The 27,932-nt window shown below is 46.0% G+C and overlaps 1 protein-coding gene across 1 annotated transcript in view; it reads right to left on the reverse strand.

Moving 5' to 3' along the window:
- Positions 1-11,793: 11,793 nt before the first annotated feature.
- The window catches only part of LOC140464447 (prolyl 3-hydroxylase 3-like), a 70,401-nt gene continuing 54,262 nt past the window's right edge, over positions 11,794-27,932 (reverse strand). Inside the window, exons 9-10 of the mRNA XM_072559506.1 lie at positions 20,353-20,493; positions 11,794-16,475 (exon numbers count right to left, since the gene is read on the reverse strand). Coding sequence (XP_072415607.1) covers positions 16,242-16,475; positions 20,353-20,493 — 375 coding nt within the window. The 3' untranslated portion in view covers positions 11,794-16,241. The remainder of the gene's footprint in view (positions 16,476-20,352; positions 20,494-27,932) is intronic.

A 27,932-nucleotide genomic window follows, 5' to 3' on the forward strand; every position in this document is an offset into this window, starting at 1 on the left:
ACTGAATTAGTTTAAACCCACCCAAAGAGCATTAGCAAATATCCCTCCCACGATATTGGTATCCTTTTGGTTCAGGTAAAGACCATCCTGTTTATAGAGGTCCCACCTTCCCCAGAAAAAGTCCCAATTATCCAAGAATCCAAAACTCTCGCTACTGCACCATCCCTGTAGCCACGTGTTCAACTCCTCTCTCTCCCTATTCCTCATCTCACTAGCACGTGGCATGGGCAACAAACCAGAGACAACAACTCTGTTTGTCCCAGTTCTAAGCTTCCATCCTAGCTCCCTGAATTTCTGCCTTAAATCCCCATCTCTCTTCCTACCTGTGTCGTTGGTGCCAATGTGGACCCCGACTTGGGGCTGCTCCCCCTCCCCCCGAAGGATGCCCAAAAACACAATCCAAGACATCACGAACCCTGGCACCTGGGAGGCAACACACCAAAGGTGAGTCTCTCTCATCCTCACAAAGCCTCCTATCTGTCCCCCTAACTATGGAGTCCCCAGTGACTACTGCCCTGCTCCTCTTCCTCTTCCCCCTTCCCTTCTGAGCAGTAGGGTCAGACTCTGTGCCAGAGCCCTGTGCCCCACTACTTACCCCTGGTAAGTCGTCCCCCCAACACTTATCCAAAACGGTATACTTATTGTTGAGGGAATGGCCACAGGAGATCCCTCACTGCCTGCCGGTTCCCTTTCTGTCCCCTATCTGTAACCCATCTACCTTCTTCTTTTACCTGAGGTGTGACTCCCCCCCTCCCCCCCCCCGTAACTCCTCTCAATAACCCCTTCCACCTCCCGAATGATCCAAAGTTCATCCAGCTCCAGTTCCCTGATGTGGTTTTCGAGGAGAGGGAGTAGGGTGCACTTCCCACAGATGTAGTCAGCAGGGGCACTAATGATGGCCGTTACCTCCCCCATTCTGCAGAAGGAACATTCAACTGCCCTAACCTCCATTCCCATTATTCAAAATTCCTAATGAGATGACAGAACCATTTTTTTTGGTTCGAGGAGGAGGATGGGTGGGAGACACTGCCTGAGTAGCGTTTCAGGAAAGCAGCCACCCAAATACAAAGCCTCATTTATCCTGCAGTCCCGTGTCCGCTCTTGCTCAGTGTGCCCTCCGCCAACACATGAGCTCAGTTTTTATACTTTAAAATTTCCCTCCCGTCAGGCCCCTGGTCCTTGTTGTCGCTCCTCTCACTGCAACTGCTGTCGTAAAGTTGATTGGACTGAAAAAAGCGTTATCTGCAAAAATGCAGAGAAAACAGAGCTGTCATAGTGGGTGACTTTTACTTCCCCAGTATTGACTGGAACTCCCTTGAACACGAGGCATAGATGGGGCACAATTTGTTACATGCATCTAAGAGGGTTTCTTGAAACAGTATGTGGATTGAACAACTAGAGGAGGGGCCGTATTGGTTCTGGGACGGGTTAACAAGCTTGGCCGAGTGACTGACCTTCCAGTGGGTGTGCATTTTGAAAACAGTGATTACAACTCTAAGTTTTAAAATAGCCACGAGTAAGGATGAATCAGGACCTTGTGGCAAGGTATTAAATTGGGGGATGACAAATTATATCAGCATTAGGCAGGAGCTAGGCAGTGTTAATTGGGAGGAGATGTTATCAGGCAAGTCCACTTTTGACATGAAGAAATTGTTTCAAGACTGACTGTTGAAAGTTCAGGCCCGACATGTTCCAGTAAGGAGGAAGCATAAGGATGGCAAGCTAAGGGACTCTTGGAGGGTAAGCTAGCCGGTAATATTAGGAAAGATTGCAAGAGTTTCTTTAGAAATATAAAGATCACAAGAAAGGCAAAAGTGGAAATTGGGCCACTGGAAAATGATGCTGGAGAAGAAGTAATGGCGAACAAAGAAATGGCTGAGGAACTGAATAAGTACAATGCATCAGTCTTTGTGGTGAAAGATGTGAACACTATACCAAAATTTCAAGAGAGTTGGGGGCAGAGATGAATACGGTGACAATTATCAAGGGGAAGGTGCTCGAAAAACTGAAAGGTCCAAAGGTGTATAAGTCATTAGTTAACATGGGGCGACACTCCAGAATTATGGAGGAGATAGCTGAAGAGATAGTGGAGGCTTTAGTAATGGAGTTTCAGGGAGGGTCCCAGAGGACTAGAAAATCAATAATATAACCCCCTCTGTTTAAGAAGGGAGCAAGGTAAAATATGGAAAATTATAGGCCGATTAGCCTGACCTAAGTCATTGGTAAGATTTTGGAGTCTGTTGTGAAGGATGATATTTCTGAATATTTAAAAGTGTATATAGGGCAAAGTCAGCAGCATTTCATCAAGCGAAGGCACGGTGGCTCAGTGGTCAGCACCAGGATCCCAGGTTCGATTCCAACCTTGGGTGACTGTCTGTGTGGAGTTTGCATTCTCCCTGTGTCTGCGTGGGTTTCCTCCAAAGATGTGCAGGTTAGGTGAATTGGCCACACTAAATTGCCCATAGCTTTAGGTGCATTAGTCAGAGGGAGATGGGTTACTCTTCAGAGGGTCGGTGTGGACTTGTTGGGCCGAAGGGGCTATTTCTATGCTGTAGGGAATCGAATCAGGTCATACCTGACAAATCTACTAAACTTCTATAAGGAGGCAACAAACAGGTAAGACCAAGGAGAGCCACACACTCATACAGTCTCATTCACACGTTTACACTCACTCACAAATATACACACACTTACACACAGTCTCACATTTACACACATAGTCTCACACACACACTTAATGCACATGCTCTCACACACAGTCATACACTCATGCACACACACAGACACTCGCTCATACACATTCATACACACGCACACACACACACACACACACTCATACATACACTCTCACACGCACATACAAACACACAATCACTCGCACTCACCAACATTCATCTCATGCACACACGCTCACACACACTCACCCACACTAGGACACAGGCACTCACACTCACCCACACTAGGACACAGACACACACACACACACATACACTCACACACATTCATACACACACACACTCATACACTGATACACACACGCTCATATACACACACTCACAGATACACTCATACATGCACACACACACACCCTCACACTGCGCACACAGACACACACTCATACATACACGCGCACACACTCATACTTACACTCATACATTCACACACATGCACATTCATTCATACACACATACACTCATACACACACACACACACTCATACACAAACACACTCACTCACATACACTCATATGCTCATACACACGCACACATACAGACTCACACACACTCATACATTCATACACACTCTCACACATTCACTCATACACACACACTCATTCACACACGCTCATACACACACACTCACACACACATATACAAACACACACATACTCATACGCTCATACACACACACAGACACTCATACACACACACTCATACACACACTCACATACTCAGATACACAATTACACAGGCACTCATACACCCATACACACTCTCACACACACTCATACACACTCTCTCACACACACAATCTCACACACACTCACGCTCACCCACTCACACACACTCCCACACAGTCTCACACACACTCCCACACACATGCTCACACTCACACACTCATACACACACACAGATACACACACATACACACTCACACACAGACTCACACACACTCACACTTGCACACACACACACACTCATATACACAGTCACACACACTCACATTCTCACACACACACACTCACACTCACACATACACTCATACACACACATACATACACACGCATTCATACACTCATATACACACACAGACACACACAGGCTCATACATTCATACACACACTCACACCCACATATACTCACACACACACTCACATACTCACACACAGCACTCACCCACACACACGCACACACTTGCACACACACTCATCACACACACACTCAGTCATACACTCACACACACACAAACACTCGCACACACACACTCATACACTCACACTCATACACTCACAGACATACACACATGCTCACACACACATACATTCATACTCACACACACATACACTCACACACACATCACACTCATACAAACATACACACACTCGCACACACAGACTCACACACTGATACACTGATACACACAGTCTCACACACACACATACATTCATACATGCACACACACACTCATACGCTAATACACACACACATACACAGACTCGCACACACACACTCATACGCTCATACACACACACATACACACTCATACACAGACTCACACACACACACTCGCACTTACACACTCACACACACTCATACATTCACACACACACTCTCACACGCACATACACACACATTCATACACAAACACACACACTCACATACTCACACACACTCATACATACACACTCACACTCATACACACTCACACACACAAACTCGCACACACACATACACATACACTCACACAAACTCACACACACTCATACACAGACACTCACACACATAAACTCACACACACGCACGCTCACCCACTCATACACGCTCACATACACTCACACACAATCACACTCACTCCCACAGTCACACACACACTCACACACAGATACACACACACTCATACACACACACTCTCACACACACACGCACACATAGACTCACACACACACACTCATAAATGCACACACGCACTCTCACACACACATTCACTCATACACACACTCATACACACAGAGATACACTCATACACAAACACACACACACTCATACACAAACACATACTCATACGCTCATACACACACTCATGCACACACACTCACATACTCATACACACACATACTCAGACACACAATCACACACGCACTCATACACCCATACCCACTCATACACTCACACACACAAACTCACACACACATACACAAACTCACACACATGCTCTCACACTCCCACACACAGTCACACACACACTCACAGATACACACTCATACACACACTCACACACTCATGTACTCTCACAATCTCACACACACATGCACACTCACACACTCTCACCCTCATACACTCACAAGACTCACACACACATACATACACACGCTCACACACACTCATACATTCATACTCACACTCACACAAACTCTCACACACACATACACTCACACATCACACTCATTCACACACATCACACTCATACTCACACACACAAACACACTCGCACACACAAACACAGTTACACACACACTAAATCATACACTGATACACACACTCATACACTGATACACACACACACTCACACATTCACTCATACACGCACACACACTCATACTCATACACACACAGGCTCACACACACTCATATACACATGCGCACACAGACTCACACACACATTCATACACACATACTCATACTTGCACACTCACACACACTCATATATTCACACACACACTCACACACGGACATTCATTCATACACACACACACTCTCACACACATGCTCATAGACACATACACACACATGCTCATACACACACACTCACACATACACTCATACACAAACACACACTCACTCATATGCTCATACACACACTCATGCACATGCGCACACACACACTCACACTTACACACTCACACACACTCATACATTCACACACACACATTCACTCACACACACACTCACATACTCAGACACATAATAACACACGCACTCATACACCCATACCCACTCACACACACACTCATACACAATCACACACACAAACTCACACACCCATACTCACTCACACACATACACACTCATACACACTCTCACACACACCCTCACCCACTCCCACAGTCACACACACTCCCACACAGTCACACACACACTCACACACACACAGATACACACACTCATACACACACACTCATACACATGCACTCATGCACACACTCACACACACACTCATATACTCTCACAATCTCACACACACACACTCACACACATACACTCACAGTCACACAATCACGCACTCACACACTGACACTCATGCACTCACACTTGCACGCATATACACAGTCACACACACACGCACTCTCACACACACTCATACACACACTCATACACTCACACACACTCGCACACAAGACTCACACACACATGCTCACACACACTCATACATTCATACTCACACTCACATACACACACAAAAACTCTCTCACACACATCACACTCATACCCACATGCACACACTCACTCACACAACTCACACACACTCACACTCGCACACACACAGACTCACACACACTCATACACTGATACACACAGTCTCACACACACTCATATGCTCATACACACACACTCATACACACACTCGCACACACAGACTCATATATTCACACACACACTCATACACACACTCATACACTCACACAGACTCACACACGCATACACTCATACACACACACACTCACATACTCAGACACACAATACGCACGCACTCATACACCCATACCCACTCACACACAAACTCACACACCCATACCCACTCACACACAAACTCACACACCCATACCCACTCACACACACATACTCACACACACACGCTCACCCACTCACACACACGTACGCACACACACTCATACGCACACAATCATACACTCACACCTTCACACCCTCACACAATCACACTCATATACTCTCACACTCACTCACACACACGCACAGTCATACACACAATGACACTCACTCACAGTCACACACATGCTCACACTCAAAGACATACATTCATACACTGAAACACACAGTCTCACATACGCACAGACTCATGTACACACTCACTCATGCACACACACTCATACACACACACTTACACATGCACCCACAAACACTCACACACACTCACTCACACACACAGTCACACACTCTCACATACTCATACATTCACACACACACTCATACAAACACTCACACATACACACAATCATCCACTCATATGCACACACTCATACACACACAAATACACACACTCACACCTTCACACACACTCACACTCATATACTCACAAACTCATTCATACACTCACACACTCGTACTCATACACACACACTCACAATCCCACACTCACATGCACACACTCACACACACACACTCGCACTCAAACACACACTCATACACTGAAACACACACACATGCACACAGACCCACGCACACACTCACATACAAACTCATACACTCATACACACACACTCACACTCAAACACACACTCATACAGTCACACTCACACACACAGACACACACACTCATACACTGAAAGACACACACACACTCACAGTTTCACACACGTTCACAGACTCACACGAACACTCATACACTCACTCACACACACTCGCACACTCACTCACACACACTCACTCACACATGCACAGACACACACAATCATTCATCCACACACTCACGCTCACAGTCACACACATACATTTGCACACACATGCTCACACTCAAACACACTCACACATACACACTCAGACACACATTCTTACTCACACACTCATACACACACACATACATTCACACCTTCACACACACACTCATATACTCACACACACTCACTCACACACCCACAATCACACACACTCACACACACACTCATACATTCATACACTCACACACTTACACACTCATTCACACACACTCTCATACACGCACTCTCACACACTCACACTCAAACACACATACTCACACTCTCTCACACAGTCACATTCACACACACACTCATACATCAATACACACACATACTCACACACATACTCATACACACACAAGCACACACTCATACACTGATGCACACATACTCACACTCACACACACACTCTCATACACTCGCACTCACATACTCTCATACACACTCATAATTTCATACACATCATACACACACATACACGCACACACACACACTCATACACACACACTCTCACAAACACACTCATACACTCATTCACACACACTCACACACTTATTCATACACACACACACACACGCACACTCACACATATACACTCAGACACACACACACTCACACCCTCACACTCATATACTCTCACACTCATATACACTCACAATTACACACACACATACACTCATACACATACACTGACACTCACTCATATACAGTCACACACACATATGCTCACACTCAAAGACACACACTCATTCACTCATACACTGAAACACAGTCTCATACACTCACACAAACTCATGCACACCCTCATGCACACACACACTCAGTCACAGACACTCTCACAAACACACTCATACATTCACACACACTCATACAAACACACACATGCACTCATTTACACACACACTCACACATACACACTTTGACACACACTCATCCACTCATATGTACACACTCATAAACACAAATACACACACACCCACATACGCTCACACCTTCACACACACTCACTCATACACTCACACACACATACTCATACACTCACACGCACACACAAACACTCACACTCAGAGTCACAAACACACTTGCAAACACACTCATACACTGAAACACACACATGCACACACAGACTCACGCACACACTCGCACACTCATACACAAACTCATACACTCATACACACACACTCAGTCACACACACACTCACACTCAAACACACACTCTCATACATAGTCACACTCACACACGCAGACACACACTCATACACTGAAAAACACACACTCACACACTCAGTTTCACACACGCACACTGACTCACGCACACACTCACATGCACACACTCATACACACTCACACTCGCACATACACAGACACACACACACACTCACGCTCACAGTCACACACATACACACTCGCACACATGCTCACACTCAAACACACAAACTCTCACAAACACACTCATACACTCATTCACACACACACTCACAAATATACACTCACACATACACTCAGACACACATTCTTACTTAAACACTCACTCAAACACACTCACACACACCCACATACATTCACACCTTCACACACACACACTCACTCATATACTCACACACTCATGCACTCACACACACTCACTCATACTCACACACAATCACGCACACTCTTACACTCACACACACTCATACACGCACACACTCACACAAACTCACTCACACACACCCTGTTATGAGGAAAGATTGGTGCAGCAGAGACAGCAGGGAGGTTTCAGTGCCGTGTAAAATGTCTGAAGGGATCTCTGCAGAGCGAACAACATTGTCTTTCTCCGATATAGGCCATCTCAGTAAATAGGGACTGAGATTACAAAGAACAAAGAAAACACAGAAAATTTACAGCCCAGGAACAGGCCCTTCGGCCCTCCAAGCCTGAGCCAATCCAATTGTACTGTCTAAAGCTATCGGTCAATTCCTAAGTATCTGTATCCCTCTGTTCGCCACCCACTCACCTACAGCATCTGTCCAGACACATCTTAAATGAATATACCTTGCCTGCCTCTACCACCTCTGCTGGTAACGCGTTCCAAACGCCCACCACCCTCTGTGTAAAGTACTTACCACTTGTATCCCCATTAAACATTCCACTTCTCACCTTGAAAGCATGACCTCTCATTATTGAACCCTTCATCCTGGGAAAAAGCTCGTCTCTATCCACCCTGTCTGTACCCTTCATGATTTGGTAAACCTCAAGCAGGTCCCCCCTCAATCTCCTTTTTTCTAGTGAAAATAAACCTAACCTACTCAACCTCTCTTCATAGCTAGCACCTTCCATACCAGGCAACATCCTCATAAACTTTTGCTGCACCCTCTCCAAAGCATCCACATCCTTTTGGTAATGTGGCGACCAGAACTGTACACAGTATTCTAAATGCGACCGAACCAGTGCCTTGTACAATGTTAACATGACTTGCCAGCTCTTATACTCAATACCCAGTCCAATGAAGGCAAGCGTACTATATGCCTTCTTGACCACTTTATACACCTGTGCAATAACCTTCAGGGTACAATGGACCTGCACTCCCAGATCTCTCTGCTCATCAACTTTTCCCAAGGCTCTTCTATTTATACTCTTGTTTGCTCTAGAATTAGACTTCCCAAAATGCATCACCTCACATTTGTCTGGATTGAACTCCATCTGCCACTTTTCTGCCCAACTCTCCAGTCTATCTATATCCTTCTGTATTCTCTGACAGTCCCTTATGCTTTCTGCTACTCCACCAGTCTTTGTGCCATCTGCAAACTTGCTGACCATACCAACAGTGCCCTGTTCCAGGTCATTTATGTCTATTACAAACACCACTGGTCACCTTTCTTCATTTCAAGAAACTCCCTTCAACTACTACTCTGTCTGCTGTTGCTCAGTCAGTTCTTTATCCACCTAGTTAGAACACCCTGCACACCATGTGACTACACTTTCTCCATTAGATTACCATGGGGAACCTTATCAAACGCCTTACTAAAGTCCATGTATATGACATCAACAGCCCTTCCTTCATCTAACAACTTGGTCACTTCCTCAAAGAACTCTATTTGGTAAGGCATGATCTCTGCCACACAAAACCATGTTGCCTATCACTGATAAGCCCATTCTTTTCCATTTATAAATAGATTGTATCCCTCAGTAGCTTCTCCAGCAACTTTCCCACCACTGACGTCAGGCTCATTGGTCAGTAATTACCCGGAATATCCCTACTACCCTTCTTGTACAGGGGGACAACATGAACAACCCTCCAGTCCTCTGGCGCCTCACCTGTGTTTAAAGGATGCCTCAAATATATCTGTCAGGGCCCCAGCTATTTCCTCTCTCGCCTCCCTCAGCAACCTGGGATAGATCACATCGGTCCTGGAGATTTGTCCACCTTAATAACCTCTAGCCTACCCAACACATTTTCCCTACTTATGCCAACGTGATCAAGACTAATAAAACTTCAATCTCTAATCTCAACAGTCATCATATCCTTCTCCTCACTGAATACTGATGCAATCATTCAGAATCTCACCCATTGTCTCAGGTTCGACACACAACCTTCATTCCTTATCCTTTAGTGGACCAATCTTTTCTCTAGTTGATTCAAAATGATTGTTAAACAGAGTATAGATGATGTGAGATTTCCATTCTGGAAATGGCTGGCTGAAGGACAGTAGAGACAGAGGCTCCCTGCCTATTTAAAAGGTGCCTGGTTCGACATTTGAAGTCCTGCAGTTTCCAGGCACTTTCAAAGGCCTGTTCAATGGGATGAGGCTGGGGGCCTTTTTGTTTGCTCAATATCGGTATGGTGGGCAGAATGACAAAATTCAATATCATAACACGTTAGTCAGGGGAACATGTAGAGTAATAGGGAAGGGGAATGGGTCTGGATGGGATACTCTTCAGAGGGGCGGTGTGGGCCAAATGGCCTGTTTCCACACTGTAGGGATGTTATGATAAAAACGTTCAACATTTTCAAAGTATAAGGGCAAAGAGGTGATAAACAGCATCAGAATTGTTAGGTAAATTGCCCATAGTGATCAGGGAAGTGCAGGGTTATGAGAAATGGCAGGTTATTACAGGGATAGCTCTTCAGGGGGTTGACGTGCACCCGAGGGGCTGAATGGCCTGCCTCCACATTGTTGAGTTTCACTGATCCTAATTGCTCTTTGGGATAGCCATCACATGTATGATGTGTCAAATGACTTTCCTTTATGATATAATGATTCTATGGTTTCTCCTAATTGATGCTGTTCACATGTTGCTTGATGTTGACATGAGGTACAAAGTTACTAATGTACTTCTAGTGTGATACTGGGTTAAATAAATTAAGGAAGTCCACACAGGGATTTACAAATGGAAGGTATATTTGCTGTATAAAATATTTAAGGCAGCAATGTCTGAGCTATATACTTTAAATAGCATTCCAACCATATTCACAGGACTATCACAAGGTTATCTCTCGGTATATGTGGTGTGTCTCTCCGTGTAGATGTGTATAACTGTGTGTGGGTGAGTGAGACTGTGAGTGTGTGTGTGTGCGAGAAAGATGCCTGTTATGTTAAGGTGTGTATATATATGAGGACCTGCATACATGTGAGGTGTGTGTGTGTGCGCCCATCTGTATGGGTGCATGATATGTCTCTATGTATACATGTGAGACTGCATGTATGGGTGCATATGATGCCCATATGTATGGGGTTTGCATGTGTTCGACTGCCTGTATGTATGGGGAGCGTGAGAGAATACCTGCACGAATCAAAGAGAGAGTGAAATTGAGAGTTAAAGAGAGAGAGAGAGAGAGAGAAAGAGAAGCCTTTAAGTATTGAGAGTGCGCCTGAGAGACTGCTTGTATATATTGGGAGTGTGACAGACTGCCTGTAGGTATTGGGATTGTGTGTTAGATCACCAGTATGTACTGGGTGTATGTGAGAGACTGTCTGTATATATTGGGAGTGTGTGAGAGACGGCCTGTATGCATTGGGAGTGTGTGTGAGACGACCTGTTTAAAATAGGAATGTGTGTGAGACTGCCTGTATATATTCAGTGTGTGTGAGAGACCATCTGTATATATTGGGAGCATGTGTGAGAGACTGCCTGTATGAATTGGGAGTGTGTGTGAGAGACTGCCTGTATGAATTGGGAGTGTGTGTGTGAGATTGTCTGTATGTATTGGGAGAGTGTGTGTGAGACTGCCTGTATGTATTGGGAGTGTATGTGAGACCGTCTGTATGTATTGGGAGTGTGTGTGCGTGCGAGACTGCCTGTATGTAAAGGGAATGTGTGTGTGAGACCGTCTGTATGTATTGGGAGTGTGTGTGAGAGACCATCTGTGTGTGAGACCACCTGTATATATTGGGAGTGTGTGTGAGAGACCGTCTGTATGTATTGGGAGTGTGTGTGTGAGACTGCCTGTATGTATTGGGAGTGTGTGTGTGTGAGACCTTCTGTATGTATTGGGAGTGTGTGTGCGTGCGAGACTGCCTGTATGTAAAGGGAATGTGTGTGTGAGAGACTGCCTGTATGTATTGGGAGTGTGTGTGAGAGACCAACTGTATGTATTGGGAGTGTGTGTGTGTGAGAGATCGTCTGTATGTATTGGGAGCATGTGTGTGTGTGTGAGACCATCTGTATGTATTGGGAGTGTGCGTGTGAGACCACCTGAAGGTAATGGGAGTGTGTGTGAGACCGTCTGTATGTATTGGGATTGTGTGTGTGAGACTGCCTGTATGCATTGGGAGTATGTGCGTGAGACTGCCTGTATGTATTGGGAGTGTGTGTGTGAGAGACTGCCTGTATGTATTGGGAGCGTGTGTGTGAGACCGTCTGTATGTATTGGGAGTGTGTGTGAGAGAGACCATCTGTATATATTGGGAGCGTGTGTGTGAGGCTGTCTTAATGTATTGAGAGCATGTGTATGAGACCGTCTGTATGTATTGGGAGTGTGTGTGTGAGACCACCTGTTTATAATTGGAGTGTGTATCAGACTGCCTGTATATTTTGAGTGTGTGTGTGTGAGACTGTCTGTAAATATTGGGAGTGAGTGTGAGAGAGATCGCCTGTATGCATTGGCAATGTGTGAGACTGCCTGTGCGCATTGGAAGTGTATGTGAGAGACCGTCTGTATGTATTGGGAGTGTGTGAGAGAGAGACCATCCATATGTATTGGGAGTGTGTGTGTGAGACTGCCTGTACGTAATGGGAGTGTGTGTGTGTGTGAGACAGTCTGTATATATTGGAAGTGTGTGAGACCGACTGTATGTACTGGGAGTGTGTGAGAGAGACCACCTGTAATGTATTGGGAGTGTGTGTGTGTGTGTGGGACCATCTGTATATATTGGGAGTGTGTGCGTGAGAAAAACAGCCTGTATATATTGGGAGTGTGTGTGTCAGACTGCCTGTATACATTGAGTGTGTATGTGAGACCCTCTGTAAATATTGGGAGTGTGAGTGTGAGAGACCGCCTGTATGTATTGGGAGTGTATGTGAGACCGCCTGTATGTATTGGGAGTGTGGTGTGTGAAACCACCTGTATGTATTGGGAGTGTGTGTGTGAGATCACCTGTATGTATTGGGAGTGTGTGTGTGTGAGACTGCCTGTATGTATTGGGAGTATGTGTGTTTGAGACTACCTGTATGCCTTGGTAGTGTGTGTGTGAGACTGCCAGTATATATTGGGAGTGTGTGTGTGTGTGAGAGACTGTCTGTATGTATTGGCAGCTTGTGTGTGAGAACACCTGTATGTATTGGAAGTGTGTGTGAGAGACCTTCTGTATCTATTGGGAGTGCGTGTGTGAGACCGCCTGTATGTATTCGGAGTGTGTGCGTGCGAGACCGTCTGTATATATTGAGAGTGTGTGTGTGAGAGACCGTCTGTTTGTATTGGGAGTGTGTGTTTGAGAACGTCTGTATGTATTGAGAGTGTGTGTGTGAGAGACCATCTGTATGTATTGGGAGTGTGTATGTGAGACCGCCTGTACGTAATGGGAGTGTCTGTGTGTGAGACTGTCTGTATATATTGGGAGTGTGTGTGTGAGAGACTGTCTGTATGTATTGGAAGCGTGTGAGAGACTGTATGTACTGGGAGTGTGTGTGTGAGACCACCTGTATGAATTGGGAGTGTGTGTGTGTGTGTGTGTGGGACCGTCTGTATGTATTGGAAGTGTGTGTGTAAGACTGTCTGTATATATTGGGAGTGTGTGTGAGACCACCTGTTTATAATTGGAATGTGTGTCAGACTGCCTGTATACATTGAGTGTGAGTGTGAGACCATCGGTAAATATTGGGAGTGCGAGTGTGTGAGACCGCCTGTATGTATTGGGAGTGTGTGAGAGAGACCGTCTGTATGTATTGGGAGTGTGTGTGTGAGACCACCTGTAAGTATAGGGAGTGTGTGTGAGAGACCGTCTGTGCGTATTGGGAGTGTGTGCGTGAGAGACTGCCTGTATGTATTGGGAGTATGCGTGTGAGACCGCCTGTACATATTGGTAGTGTGTGTGAGACCGCCTGTACGTATTGGGAGTGTATGTATGAGACCGCCTGTATGTATTGGAAGTGTGTGTGAGAGACCGTCTGTATCTATTGGGAGTGTGTGAGAGAGACCGCCTGTATGTATTGGGAGTGTGTGTGTGTGCGAGACGGTCTTTTTGTATTGGGAGTGTGTGTGTGAGTGACAATCTGTATGTATTGGGAGTGTATGTGTGTGACCATCTGTATGTACTGGGAGTGTTTGTGAGAGACCGCCTGTATGTATTGGGAGCGTGTGTGTGAAACCACCTGTATTTATTGGGAGTGTGTGTGAGACCACCTGTATGTATTGGGAGTATGTGTGTGAGACCGCCTGTACATATAGGTAGTATGTCTGTGAGACTGCCCGTATGTATTGGGAGTGTATGCGTGAGAGACCGTCTGTACGTATTGGGAGTGTATGTATGATACCGCCTGTATGTATTGGCAGCATGTGTGTGAGACCGCCTGTATGTATTGGAAATGTGTGTGTGAGACCGTCTGTATCTATTGGGAGTGTGTGAGCGAGACCGTCTGTGTATATTGAGAGTGTGTGTGTGTGTGGGACTGTCTGTTTGTATTGGGAGTGTGTGTGAGAGACCGCCTGTATGTATTGGTAGTGTGTGTGTGTTAGACCGCCCGTATGTATTGGGAGTGTGTGTGTGTGCGAGACCGTCTGTATATATTGAGAGTGTGTGTGTGTGTGGGACTGTCTGTTTGTATTGGGAGTGTGTGTGAGAGACCGCCTGTATGTATTGGTAGTGTGTGTGTGAGAGACCGCCCGTATGTATTGGGAGTGTGTGTGTGCGAGACCGTCTGTATATATTGAGAGTGTGTGTGTGTGAGAGACTGTCTGTATGTATTGGGGGTGTGTGTGTGAGAGACCGTCTGTATGTATTGGGAGTGTGTGTGTGAGACCTCTGTATGCATTGGGAGTGTGTGTGAGAGAGACTGTCTGTATGTATTGGGAGTGTGTGTGTGAGAGACCGCCTGTCTGTCCAGCAGTAAGCTCTCCCTCCTCAGCCCTGACGCAATGCCTCTCTCAGTGACGATATGTCTCTCTCTCTCTCTCTCTCCACTTACCCCTCTCCAAGTTCCTAGCTATTCCACGTCTCGAACGGCTCTTTCTCTCTCTCTCTCCGCGTTTCCAGCACGTGCACAGACAATCCCTCCCCATGTCAGTCCGACATACTGATCAATTCCTGACTCCCCATCTCATCCATTCCTGAACTCACAGACACCCCAACCAGACACACACACTCCTACCCCACCCTCCAACCCCGATCCAGACTCAGAGCTCGTCCCTGACAAAGGGAATCTCTCTCCCCGCTGCTGGCCGGGGTTGCTTCTCCCTCCGCTGGCGCTGTCTCCCCTCCCGGGCTTGGGATCTCTCCTCCCGGGCTCTCCCCAACTGCCCAGGGCTCTCCTGGTCCTGGTGTGCAGGTTCCAGCAAGTGTCCAGGCTCTCCGAGGGGAGATGATGATGGGAACAGCAACTCCAATAAACTCTCCACAGTGGGATACTCCTAACAGAGAGACAGAGAGACAGTGTTACAGTGAGGAGGCGTGGGGAGTGTGACATAGGCAAGTGAGATGTGTCAGAGAGAGAGTAAGAGTGTATCAGAGAGAGGGAGTGTGTCAGAGAGAGAGTGTGTCAGAGAGAGAGTCATCAGTGTGTCAGAGGGTGTGCCAGAGAGAGAGTGAGTGTGCCAGAGTGTGTATCAGAGAGAGTGTGTGTCAGAGAGTGTGTCAGAGAGCGAGTGTGTGTCAGAGACAGATTGAGTGTGTCAGAGTGTGTGTCAGAGAGAGTGAGTGTGTCATAGAGTGTCAGAGAGTGTGTGTCAGAGTGTGTCAGAGTGTGTGTCAGAGAAAGTGTGTGTCAGAGAGAGAGTGTCAGACAGTGTGTCAGAGAGTGTGTGTCAGAGAGAGTGTGTGTGTCAGAGTGTCAGAGAGAGAGTCTGTCAGAGAGAGAGTCATCAGTGTGTCAGAGGGTGTGCCAGAGAGAGAGTGAGTGTGCCAGAGTGTGTATCAGAGAGAGTGTGTGTCAGAGAGTGTGTCAGAGAGCGAGTGTGTGTCAGAGACAGATTGAGTGTGTCAGAGTGTGTGTCAGAGAGAGTGAGTGTGTCATAGAGTGTCAGAGAGTGTGTGTCAGAGTGTGTCAGAGTGTGTGTCAGAGAAAGTGTGTGTCAGAGAGAGAGTGTCAGACAGTGTGTCAGAGAGTGTGTGTCAGAGAGAGTGTGTGTGTCACAGAGAGAGTGTGTCAGAGAGAGAGTGTGTCAGAGAGTGTGTATCAGAGAGAGTGTGCCAGAGAGTGTCAGAGAGTGTGCCAGAGAGAGAGAGTGAGTGTGTCAGAGTGTGCCAGAGAGAGTGAGTGTGCCAGAGAGAGTGTGCCAGGGAGAGTATGTGTGTGTCAGAGTGTGTCAGAGAGAGTGTGTCAGAGAGAGAGGCAGATAGTGTGTGTCAGAGAGAGTGTGTCAGAGTGAGAGTGTGTGTCAGAGAGAGAGAGAGAGAGTGTGTCAGAGAGCGAGTGTGTGTCAGAGACAGATTGAGTGTGTCAGAGAGAGGGTGTGTGTCAGAGAGAGTGAGAGTGTGACAGAGAGAGTGAGTGTGTCAGAGAGAATGTGTGTGTCAGAGAGAGAGTCAGTGTGTCAGAGAGACAGTGTGTCAGAGAGAGAGTGTGTATCAGAGAGAGAGAGAGTGTGTGTGTCAGAGAGTGTCAGAAAGTGTGCCAGAGAGAGAGAGTGAGTGTGCCAGAGAGAGTGTGCCAGAGAGTGTGCCAGTGAGAGAGAGTGTGTGTCATAGAGAGAGTATGTCAGAGAGAGAGGCAGATAGTGTGTGTCATAGAGGGAGTGTGTCAGAGTGAGAGTGTGTCAGAGAGCGAGTGTCAGAGACAGATTAAGTATGTCAGAGAGAGTGTGTGTCAGAGAGAGTGAGAGTGTGTCAGAGAGTGAGTGTGTCAGAGAGTGTGTGTCAGAGAGTGTGTGTGTCAGAGAGAGAGTGAGAGTGTGTCAGAGAGTGTATGTGTCAGAGAGAGATTGAGAGTGTATCAGAGAGAATGTGTGTTAGAGATAGAGAGAGAGTGAGTGTGTCAGAGAGAGTGTGTGTGTCAGAGAGAGAGTGTGTGTCAGAGAGAGAGTGTGTGTCAGAGAGAGAGTATGTCAGAGAGAGAGAGTGTGTCAGAGAGAGAGAGTGTGTCAGAGAGAGTGTCAGAGTGTCAGAGAGTGTGTCAGAGAGAGTGAGTGTGTCAGAAAGTGTGCCACAGAGTGAGTGTGCCAGACAGAGTGTGCCAGAGAGTGTGTGTGTGTCAGTGAGTGTCAGAGAGAGAGGCATATAGTGTGTGTTAGAGAGAGTGTCAGAGAGAGTGAGTGTGTCAGAGAGCGAGTGTGTGTCAGAGACAGATTGAGTGTGTCAGAGCGTGTGTGTGTCAGAAGAGTGAGAGTGTGCCAGAGAGAGTGAGTGTGTCAGAGAGAGAGAGAGTGAGTGTGTCAGAGAGAGAGAATGTGTCAGAGAGACAGAGAGTGAGAGTGTGTCAGAGGGAGAGGCAGAGAGTGACAGTGTGTCAGAGAGAGAGACAGAGTGTGAGAGTGTCAGAGAGGGAGAGAGTGAGACAGAGAGTGTGTGTCAGAGAGTGAGTGTGTCAGAGAGAGAGAGTGAAAGTGTCAGAGAGAGAGAGAGTGAAAGTGTCAGAGAGAGAGAGAGAGTGTCAGAGAGTGAGACAGTTACGAGCAGAATGTGCAAACCCCGCACACACTCACCTGAGGTAGGGATTGAACCTGGCTCCCTGGTACTATGAGGCAGCAGTGCTAACCACCATGTCGCTTAGAGAGACAGAAAGAGAGAGAGAGAGAAAGAGTCTGTGTGTGTGTGTGTGTGTGTCTGTGTGTGAGAGAGAGAGTGTCATGGAGTGAGACAGAGTATCAGAGAGAGAGCGACAGAGTATGTCAGAAAGACAGAGAGAGAAATAGAGGGGGAAAGAGAGAGTGTTAGAAAGACAGAGAGAGAGAATGTGTCAGTGAGAGAGACTGTCAGAGAGAATGCAACAGAGAGAGAGAGAGAGAGAGAGAGAGAGAGAGAGACAGAGACAGACAGACCGACAGAAAGAGTCAGAGACTAATACAGGCTTGGAAATAGGCCCTTTGCCCAAACTGGTTCATACTGACCATGGTGCCCAGTTAGCTGGTTCCAACTGCCTGCATTTAATCTAAATCCCTCTAAACCCCTCCCAACCATGTACTTACCCAAATGTTTTGTAAATGTTGTTATTGTACATGCTTCAGACACTTTCTCTGGAGCTGATTCCATTCACACACCACTGTCTGTGTGAAGAAGCTACTCCTCAGGACCTTCTTTAATCATGCCCCTCTCCCCTTAATCCTACACCCTCTCATTTTCAATTCCCCACCCCTGGGGAAAAGATATCTGTATTTACGCATCTATTGCCCCTCGTGATTTTACCCACCTCGATAAGGTCACCCCTCATTCCCCTATGTTCCAATGAATAAAGTTCTATCCTGACCAACCTGTCCCTATAACTCAGGCCGACTAGTCCTGGAATATCCCTGTAAATCTTCTTTGCACTCTCTCTAGTTTAACTGTGCCCTTCATGTAGCAGGGTGATCAAAACTGTACACAATACTCCAAGTGTGGCCTCACCAATGACTCCGACAACTGCTACCTGTCATCCTAACTGCCATAGTCAGAGCCTTGACCAATGAAGGGCAGCAAGCTGAATGCCATCTTCACCACCCTATCTACCTGTGACACCACTTTCACTGAACCATTTAACTCTGAGGTCCCTCAGTTCCATTGCACTGCTCAGGACCTCCCCATTTACTGTGTAAGACCTATCAAGGTGTCCCTTTCCAAAGTGCAACAGCTCACACTTCTCTGTAATGAACTGCATTTGCTAATCCCCAGCCCACTTCCCCATCTGATCAAGATCCCTCTGTAATGTTTGATAATCTTCCTCACTATCAGTGATACCTCCTAATTTTGCTTCATCCGCAAACTTACTTATCATGCCTTGTACCTTCACAGAGAGAGAGAGAGAGAGAAAAACAAAGAATGACAGTGAGTATTAGAGAGGGAGCCAGAGAGAGAAAGAGAGACAGAGAGGTAGAGGGACTGAGATGGGGTGGTTGGACAGAAAGAGAGGGATATAGAGGCGAAGGGGGACAGAGAGAGAGAGAGACAGACAGACAAGGGGAGAGAGAGAGAGACAGAGAGATAAAGGGACAGAGAAATAGTGATGCAAGGACGAAGCGACAGAGCGAGATAGAGGGACAGAGAGGGGAAGAGGGACAAAGAGAGGGAGAAGGAGAGAGAGGGAGAGAGAGAGAGAGAGAGAGAGAGAGAGAGAGAGAGAGGGACAGAGAGAGAGAAGTGAAAACTGTGTGTCCAGACCTCCTGCTCATGTTGGGCTCTCCCAGTGAGGGTGAGGGTGAGGGTACAGCGCTGTCCATCTGTCACTGGGCGGACAGAGTGTGCATTCTCTCGTCCAGACAGGAACACCACCAGACGACCACACTTCGGGGAGATCTCCTCCTGAGACAAAGAGAACAGATGTTCGAGCCTGCATCCTCCTGTACTCTTAGACACTTTTAGATACAGAGTCATGCTCCCACCGCACTGTCCCTCCCATCGGACACTCCCAGGACAGGAACAGCATGGGGTGAGAGACAGAGTAAAGCTCCCTCTACACTGTCCCTCCCATCGGACATTCGCAGGGGCAGGGGCAGCATGGTGTTAGATACAGAGTAAAGCTCCCTCTGCACTGTCCCTATTAAACATGATTTGGAGATGCTAATGTTGGACGGGGGTGGACAAAATTGAAAATCACACAACACCAGGTTATAGTCCAACAGGTTTATTTGGAAGCAGTAGCTTTCAGAGTGCTGCTCCTTCATCAGGTGGGTGTTGAGGATAAGATTGTAAGACACAGAATTTATAGCAAACATTTACACTGTGCTGTAACTGACATATAGTGAAAAAGACCAGGATTGCTTGTTAAGTCTCTCACCTTTTCGAATGACCATGTTGGTTTCAGTCCTTTCACATATAATTCGCAGAAATTTGTAAAAGTTACATTCTCAAGTGACTTGAACAATTGTATCATGTCAGCCCAGAAAATGCATTGAAGGTGTGAGGTACCCTGTGTGAGACTGTCAGTGCCACAATGTTCAGACTGATGACAGACACACATACACTCACGCAAACCCTCTCTCATACACAAACCCTCTCTCATACGCAAACCCTCACACACACACACAGACACACACAGAGACACACACGTGTTTGTGGGGTGAATTTGTACTTGGAGAATTACATCTTATTTTGCTCAAAAACTGCCTGAATCCATGTATGATTCTGTAAATCCCTTTTCTGGATGAGAATCAGGCTGAACGTTGTGGCACTGAGTCTCACACAGAGCAGCTCACACCTTCAATGCATTATCTGGACTGACATGACATCAATTGTTAAAGTTCACTTGAGAATATTACTCTTATAACGTTCTGCAAATTACGTATGAAAGAACTGAAACCAGCATGGTCATTCTAAAAGGTAAGAGACTTAACAAACAATTAAGGCCTTATTCACTATATCATTTCAGTGTCAGCACACTGTAAACTTCTGTGATAAATTAGGTGTGTCTTATGATCTTATACTATAAAACCACCCGATAAAGTAGCAGCACTCCGAAAGCTAGTGCTTCCAAATAAACCTGTTGAACTATAACCTGGTGTTGTGTGATTTTTAACCCATTAAATACTCCCAGGACAAGGACAGCATGGGATTAGATACAGAGTAAAGCTCTCTCTACACTATCCCCCATCAAACATTCCAAAGACAGGGACAGCATGGGGTAAGATACAGAATAAAGCTCTCTCTACACTATCTTGCCAAACACTCCCATGACGGGGACAGCACGAGGTTTAGATTCAGAGTAAAGCTCCCTCTACACTGTCACCATCCAGGACAGGGACAGCACGGGGTTAGAGTCAGAGTAAAACTGCCTCTACACTGTCACCATCCAGGACAGGGACAGCACGGCGTTAGATTCAGAGTAAAGCTCCCTCTACACTGTCACCATCCAGGACAGGGACAGCACGGCGTTAGATTCAGAGTAAAGCTCCCTCTACACTGTCACCATCCAGGACAGGGACAGCACAGCGTTAGATTCAGAGTAAAGCTTCCTCTACACTTTCACCATCCAGGACGGGGACAGCATGAGGTTAGATTCGGAGTAAAGCTCCCTCTACATTGTCACCATCCAGGACAGGGACAGCATGGCGTTAGATTCAGAGTAAAGTTCCCTCTACACTGTCACTATCCAAGAGAGGGACAGCACGGGGTTAGAATCAGAGTGAAGCTCCCTCTACACTGTTCCTGTCAAACACTGTGTTACAAAGCTGATTCTTTTCTCAAGGATACTGTGTCCATGGTTTTTTTCAGAGGGTCATAAAGTGTACCTTGTGCCTGTTAGTCTGGTTTGGTACAGAGATGAAAAGGATGTTGAGAGGCCTTTTGTTTCTATGTGAACAGATGAGACTTCAGGCCAAAGTGGTCATGTTTTAGAAGTGACCGGCATAATGAAAGGTCAGCCCTCTAGCTGAGCACTTCAGTCCAGATTTAGTTGGGAGTTCAACAGTATGGAAACTGGTTCTCTCTCTCTGTCTGTCTGTGCCCTTCTAACTTCAACCTGTAAGCATTTGTTCCATTTGTACTGGTTTTTATGAGGGGTTTGCTTATTGGGACGGTTGTGTATATTCGGAACAGCATCATTAAGTATGGTTTGGATAGACTGAATTTTGTGGGGGTTCTTTATTCTGTTCTTTGTGTTTCATTGTGTGATTTTGTGATTTTTTTTTGTCTGTTTTAAAACCTAGCTCCCTCACTCTGGGTAATTTTCACCGTGCACTGACTGAAACAAATTACAAAGTTATGGTCTGGGCTGCCTGCTTAAGGGTATTTTGAGTGGTCTGGCTGAGTCCGTAACAGATTGGGGGCTCTTTGTGGGATTTTAAACAGCGAGTGGCAGGTGCTAGTGTCTTTAGTTTGGGTGTTGGTTTGGTGAGGTAGGCAAAGCTTGGGATAGGAATGGCTCTTTCAGTCGCCAAAGGTTTTCTGGAAGTGGATGCGGTGACTTTGGAAGGTTTGTAAAAGGTGAGTAAGACCAAGCTGCAGGAATGAGCAGAGAAGCTGGGATTGCACCAGCCTGCTTCTGTGAGGAAAAGAGAGATAATTACAGCAGTAGCTCACTAGTTACACTTGCTGGAGAAACCATCAGAATCTATAGAAATAGCAAGAATTCAATTGCAAATGAAGCATCCCGAGTTAGAGGCGAGAGGTAAGGAAAAGGCAGCAGAAAGGAAACAGTTTGAGTTAGGGTTAAAAGCAGAAGAGAGGGAAAAGAGAGTGCATAGAAAGAAAAAGAGAGTGTTTGAACTTAAAAACTGACACTTAAAAAGGAAAGTCAGTGTTAAAGGCTGGAGATAAAGGCTGAGGGCAGGCTCAGTGAGGATGTAGTACAAACTCATGGGGAAGAGCAGACAGTTAAAACAACAAGGTTAGCAGCTGAAGGGGCTGATGGCTCTGAGCTGGTCCATAAAACCCGGTTTGGCTTCCAGAATCATGAGGGATAGAAACTGGGGTAAAGAGAAATCCTCACATGGAAAGACAAAGGTAGGTCTCAGTGAAGATCAGAAGGATAACTTACCACAGGGTAAAAAAGGAAACCCTTGAGGGGGACAAAGAAGTTAAAAAGCTCTGATGCTTTCCTTATAATAAAATGGGTCGCACAAAATCACAGCGTGGGTGGGTTAGGAGAAAGTCAGGTGTAGGAAAACCAGACACGCCTGGGAGTTTTGTTGGACTAGTAACAAAAAGCACAAGGGAAGTTAGACAACTGCCTCAGAGTGTACAAGATGTTCAGAGGCTGGTTAAGGAGGAAGTGCCAGATCTACTTTAGAAATATACATGCAAGGGTAAAGTTCAATCACATGGGCCAGGAGCAGTAGGTAAGGAGGTTATAATATTAAGGGACACAGGATCCTCTCAGTCTGTGATGCTGAAGGATGAGGAGGTATGTTCTCCTGAGGGACTATGGCCAGGAATTCATGCTGAGTCAAAAAGCACTCAGTTATGTAAAGTGAGGTTGGTGAGCCCAGAGAAGAGTGGGGAATTTGTGGTAGGAGTACTGGACAAACTCTCAGCTCCAGGATTACACTTTGTCTTTGCAAATGATGCAGCTGATTCACCGGTAGGTGTGCTGCCTACTCTAGTTGAAAAGCCAGTGGAGACGCAGGCAACTGAAGACTCCAAGATCCCTCTGCACATCCAGGCTGAATATTTTCCATCAAGCACCACTCACTGCCTTCTTTCAGAAAGGCAGTTTCTAATCCAAACTGCTAAATCACCCTCAATTCCATGCCTCTGCATTTTCTCCAACAGCCTACCATGTGGAACCTTATCAAACTGTTTCCTTTCTGCTGCCTTTTCCTTACCTCTCGCCTCTACCTTGGGATGCTTCATTTGCAATTGAATTCTTGTTATCTCTATATATTCTGATGGTTTCTCCAGCAAGTGTAAATATCTACTGCTGTAATTATCTCTCACTTCAGTCCAATCCCAGCTGGTCCAATCCCAGCTTCTCTGCTCATTCCTGCAGCTTGGTCTTACTGAAGTCCATGTATACCACGTCAACTGCCCTACCTTCATCTACATGCTTGGTCACCTTCTCAAAAAAACTCAATGAAGTTTGTGAGACACGGCCTACCCTTGATGAAACGATGTTGACTATCTGAAATCAAATTGTTGCTTGCTAGATGATTATAAAATCTTATCTCTTATAATCCTTTCCAAACCCTTTCCTACAATAGAAGTAAGGCTCACTGGTCTATAATTACCTGGATCATCTCTATTCCCTTTCTTGAACAAGGGCACATTTGCAATCCTCCAGACCTCAGGTACTAAACCTGTAGACAATGATAACTCAAATATTAAAGCCAAAGGCTCTGCTATCTCCTCCCTCGCTTCCCAGAGAATCCTCAGATAAATCCCATCTGGCCCAGGGGACTTGTCTACGTTCACTGCTTCTCGAATTGATAACACCTGCTTGTAACTAACCTCAATCCTTTCTAGTCTAATATCTCATACCTCCTCCTCCTCCTCTATAATATTCTCCTTTTCCTGAGTGAGAAGGCTAAGAGGGGATTTGATAGAGACATACTAAGATGATCAGAGGATTAGATAGGGCAGACACTGTGGGGGCATAACTACAAATTGAGGGGGTGATAGATTTAAGACACATGTCAGAGGCAGGTTCTTTACGCAGAGACTGGTAAGGGTGTGGAATGCCCTACCTGCTAATGTAGTTAACTCAGCCACATTATGGAGATTTATACAATCCTTGGATAAGCACATGGATGATGATGGGATAGTGTAGGGGGATGAGCTGAGAATAGTTCACAGGTCGGTGCAACATCGGGGGTGTTCTATTCCTCAAATCAAATTGGACAATGAGGAACTTGTCGAAAATGGGGATAAATTATTGAGTTATTTTCCAGAGGAAAATCAAAATGCTCTGAAAGCGTTATTACTATCACATGGGGAGATACACGGAAAGAAACTAGGATGTACTAACCTAATTGTGCATGATGTCGAGCTAGGAGATCCTGCTCTGATTAAGCAACATCCTTATAGGCATAATCCTCTCAAGTTGGCACAGGTTCAGCAGGACATAGAGCACATGTTCCAAGCTGGTATAGTCAAACTGAGTTACAGTGTCTGGGGCTCACCCATAGTCATGGTTCCACAGCCAGATGGTACCCAACGGATATGTGTGGACTATCACAAAGTCAACGCCGTTACAAAGACTGATGCATAACCAATTCCACGGTTGGAGGACTATATCAAAAAAGTGGGACAAGCAACTTACATTTCTCAGTTTGGACTTGTTCAGAGGCCACAGGCAAGTACCTCTGTCAGAGAACGCGAAGGCAATTTCAGCTTGCATACAACATAGAAAAGTACAGCACAGAACAGACCCTTCAGCCAAAAAATTTGTGCCAAGGATTATCCCTAATCTAAAATAAAATAACCTAACCTACGCACCCCTCAACTCACTGCTGTCCATGTGCATGTCCAGCAGTCGCTTAAATGTCCCCAATGACTTCGCTTCGACCACCACAGCTGGTAATGCATTCCATGCATTCACAACTCTCTGCGTAAAGAACCTATCTCTGATGTCTCCTTTATACCTTCCTCCTAATATCTTCAAACTATAACCCCTCGGACCAGTCAATCCTGCCCTGGGGAAAGGTCTCTGGCTATTGACTCTATTGATTCCTCTCACTTTTTTGTATACCTCGATCAGGTCTCCTCTCTTCCTCCTTCTCTCCAAAGAGAAAAGTCCCAGCTTATTTAACCTTTCTTCATAAGGCAAGCCCTCCAGTCCAGGCAGTGTCCTAGTAAACCTTCTTTGCACCCTCTCCAAAGCCTCTGTATCTTTCCTTATAGGGCAACCAGAACTGGACACAATATTCCAAGTGTGGTCTCACCAGTGTCTTGTAGAGCTTCAGCAAAACCTCGCGACTCTTAAACTCGATGACCCTGTTAATGAAAGCCAAAACACCATATGTTTTCTTAACAACCCTATCCACTTGGGTGGCAACTTTGAGGGATCTATGTACTTGCACACCCAGATCCCTCTGTTCCTCCACACTGCCAAGAATCCTGTCTTTAATCCTATACGCAGCATTCAAGTTCGACCTTCCAAAATGCATCACTTCATATTTATCCAGGTTGAGCTCCATCTGCCATTTCTCAGCCCAGCTCTGCATCCAGTCTATGTCACGCTGCAGCCTGCAGTAGCCCTTGATACTATTGACGACACCTCCAACCTTTGTGTCATCAGCAAATTTACTAACCCACCCCTTAACCACCTCATCCACGTAATTTATAAAAACTACAAAGAGTAGAGGCCCAAGTACAGAGCCCTGTGGGACCCCACTCAACACTGCCCTCCAGACAGAATACTTTCCATCTACAACCACTCTCTGCCTTCTGTCTGAATCCAGTTTGCCAAATCTCTCTCTCTCTCTCCTGACATACCTATAGAAAGCCTTAGGGTTTACCCTGATCCTAACCGCCAACAACTTCTCATGTCTCCTCCTGGCTCTTCTGAGCTCTCTTTTTAGTAGTTTCCTGACCTTCTTGTAACCCTAAAGTGCCCTGAGTTTTCACATTTTGTCCTAACATAAGCCTTCTTCTTCTTCTTGACCAGGGATTCCACTTCCTTAGTAAACCACGGCTCACGCCTTCTATATCTTCCTCCCTGCCTGACAGGTACATACTTATCTAAGACACACAGGAGCTTTTCCTCTAATAAGGTCCACATTTTAATGAGCTTATCCCCTGCAGTTTCCTTCCCGATTCTACGCTTCCTAAATCTTTCCTAATTACATCATAATTTCCCTTCCCCCAGCTGTAACTCTTGCTCGGTGGAGTACACCTATCCCTTTCCATCACTAAAGTAAACCTGACAGAATTGTGATCGCTGTCTCCAAAGTGCTCACCTACTTCCAAATCTAACACCTGGCCAGGCTCGTTACCCAGTACTAAATCTAAAGTGGCCTCGCCCCTTGTAGATCTGTCTACATACTGTGTCAGGAAGTCGTCCTGCACACACTGGACAAAAACTGACCCATCTATAGTACTCGTACTGTAGTGATCCCAGTCAATATTTGGATAGTTGAAGTCCCCCATGACAACTACCCTGCCTCTCTCACTCCTATCGAAAATCATCTTTGCTATCCTTTCCTCTATGTCTCTGGGACTATTCGGAGGCCTATAGAAAACTCCCAGCATGGTGACTTCTCCTTTCCTGTTTCTAACCTCAGCCCATACTACCTCAGTTAACGAGTCCCCAAACATCCTTTTTACAACTGTAATACTGTCCCTGATCAACAACGCCACACCTCCCC

This window comes from Chiloscyllium punctatum, chromosome 40, assembly GCF_047496795.1.
Source record: "Chiloscyllium punctatum isolate Juve2018m chromosome 40, sChiPun1.3, whole genome shotgun sequence".
Lineage (NCBI taxonomy): Eukaryota > Metazoa > Chordata > Chondrichthyes > Orectolobiformes > Hemiscylliidae > Chiloscyllium > Chiloscyllium punctatum.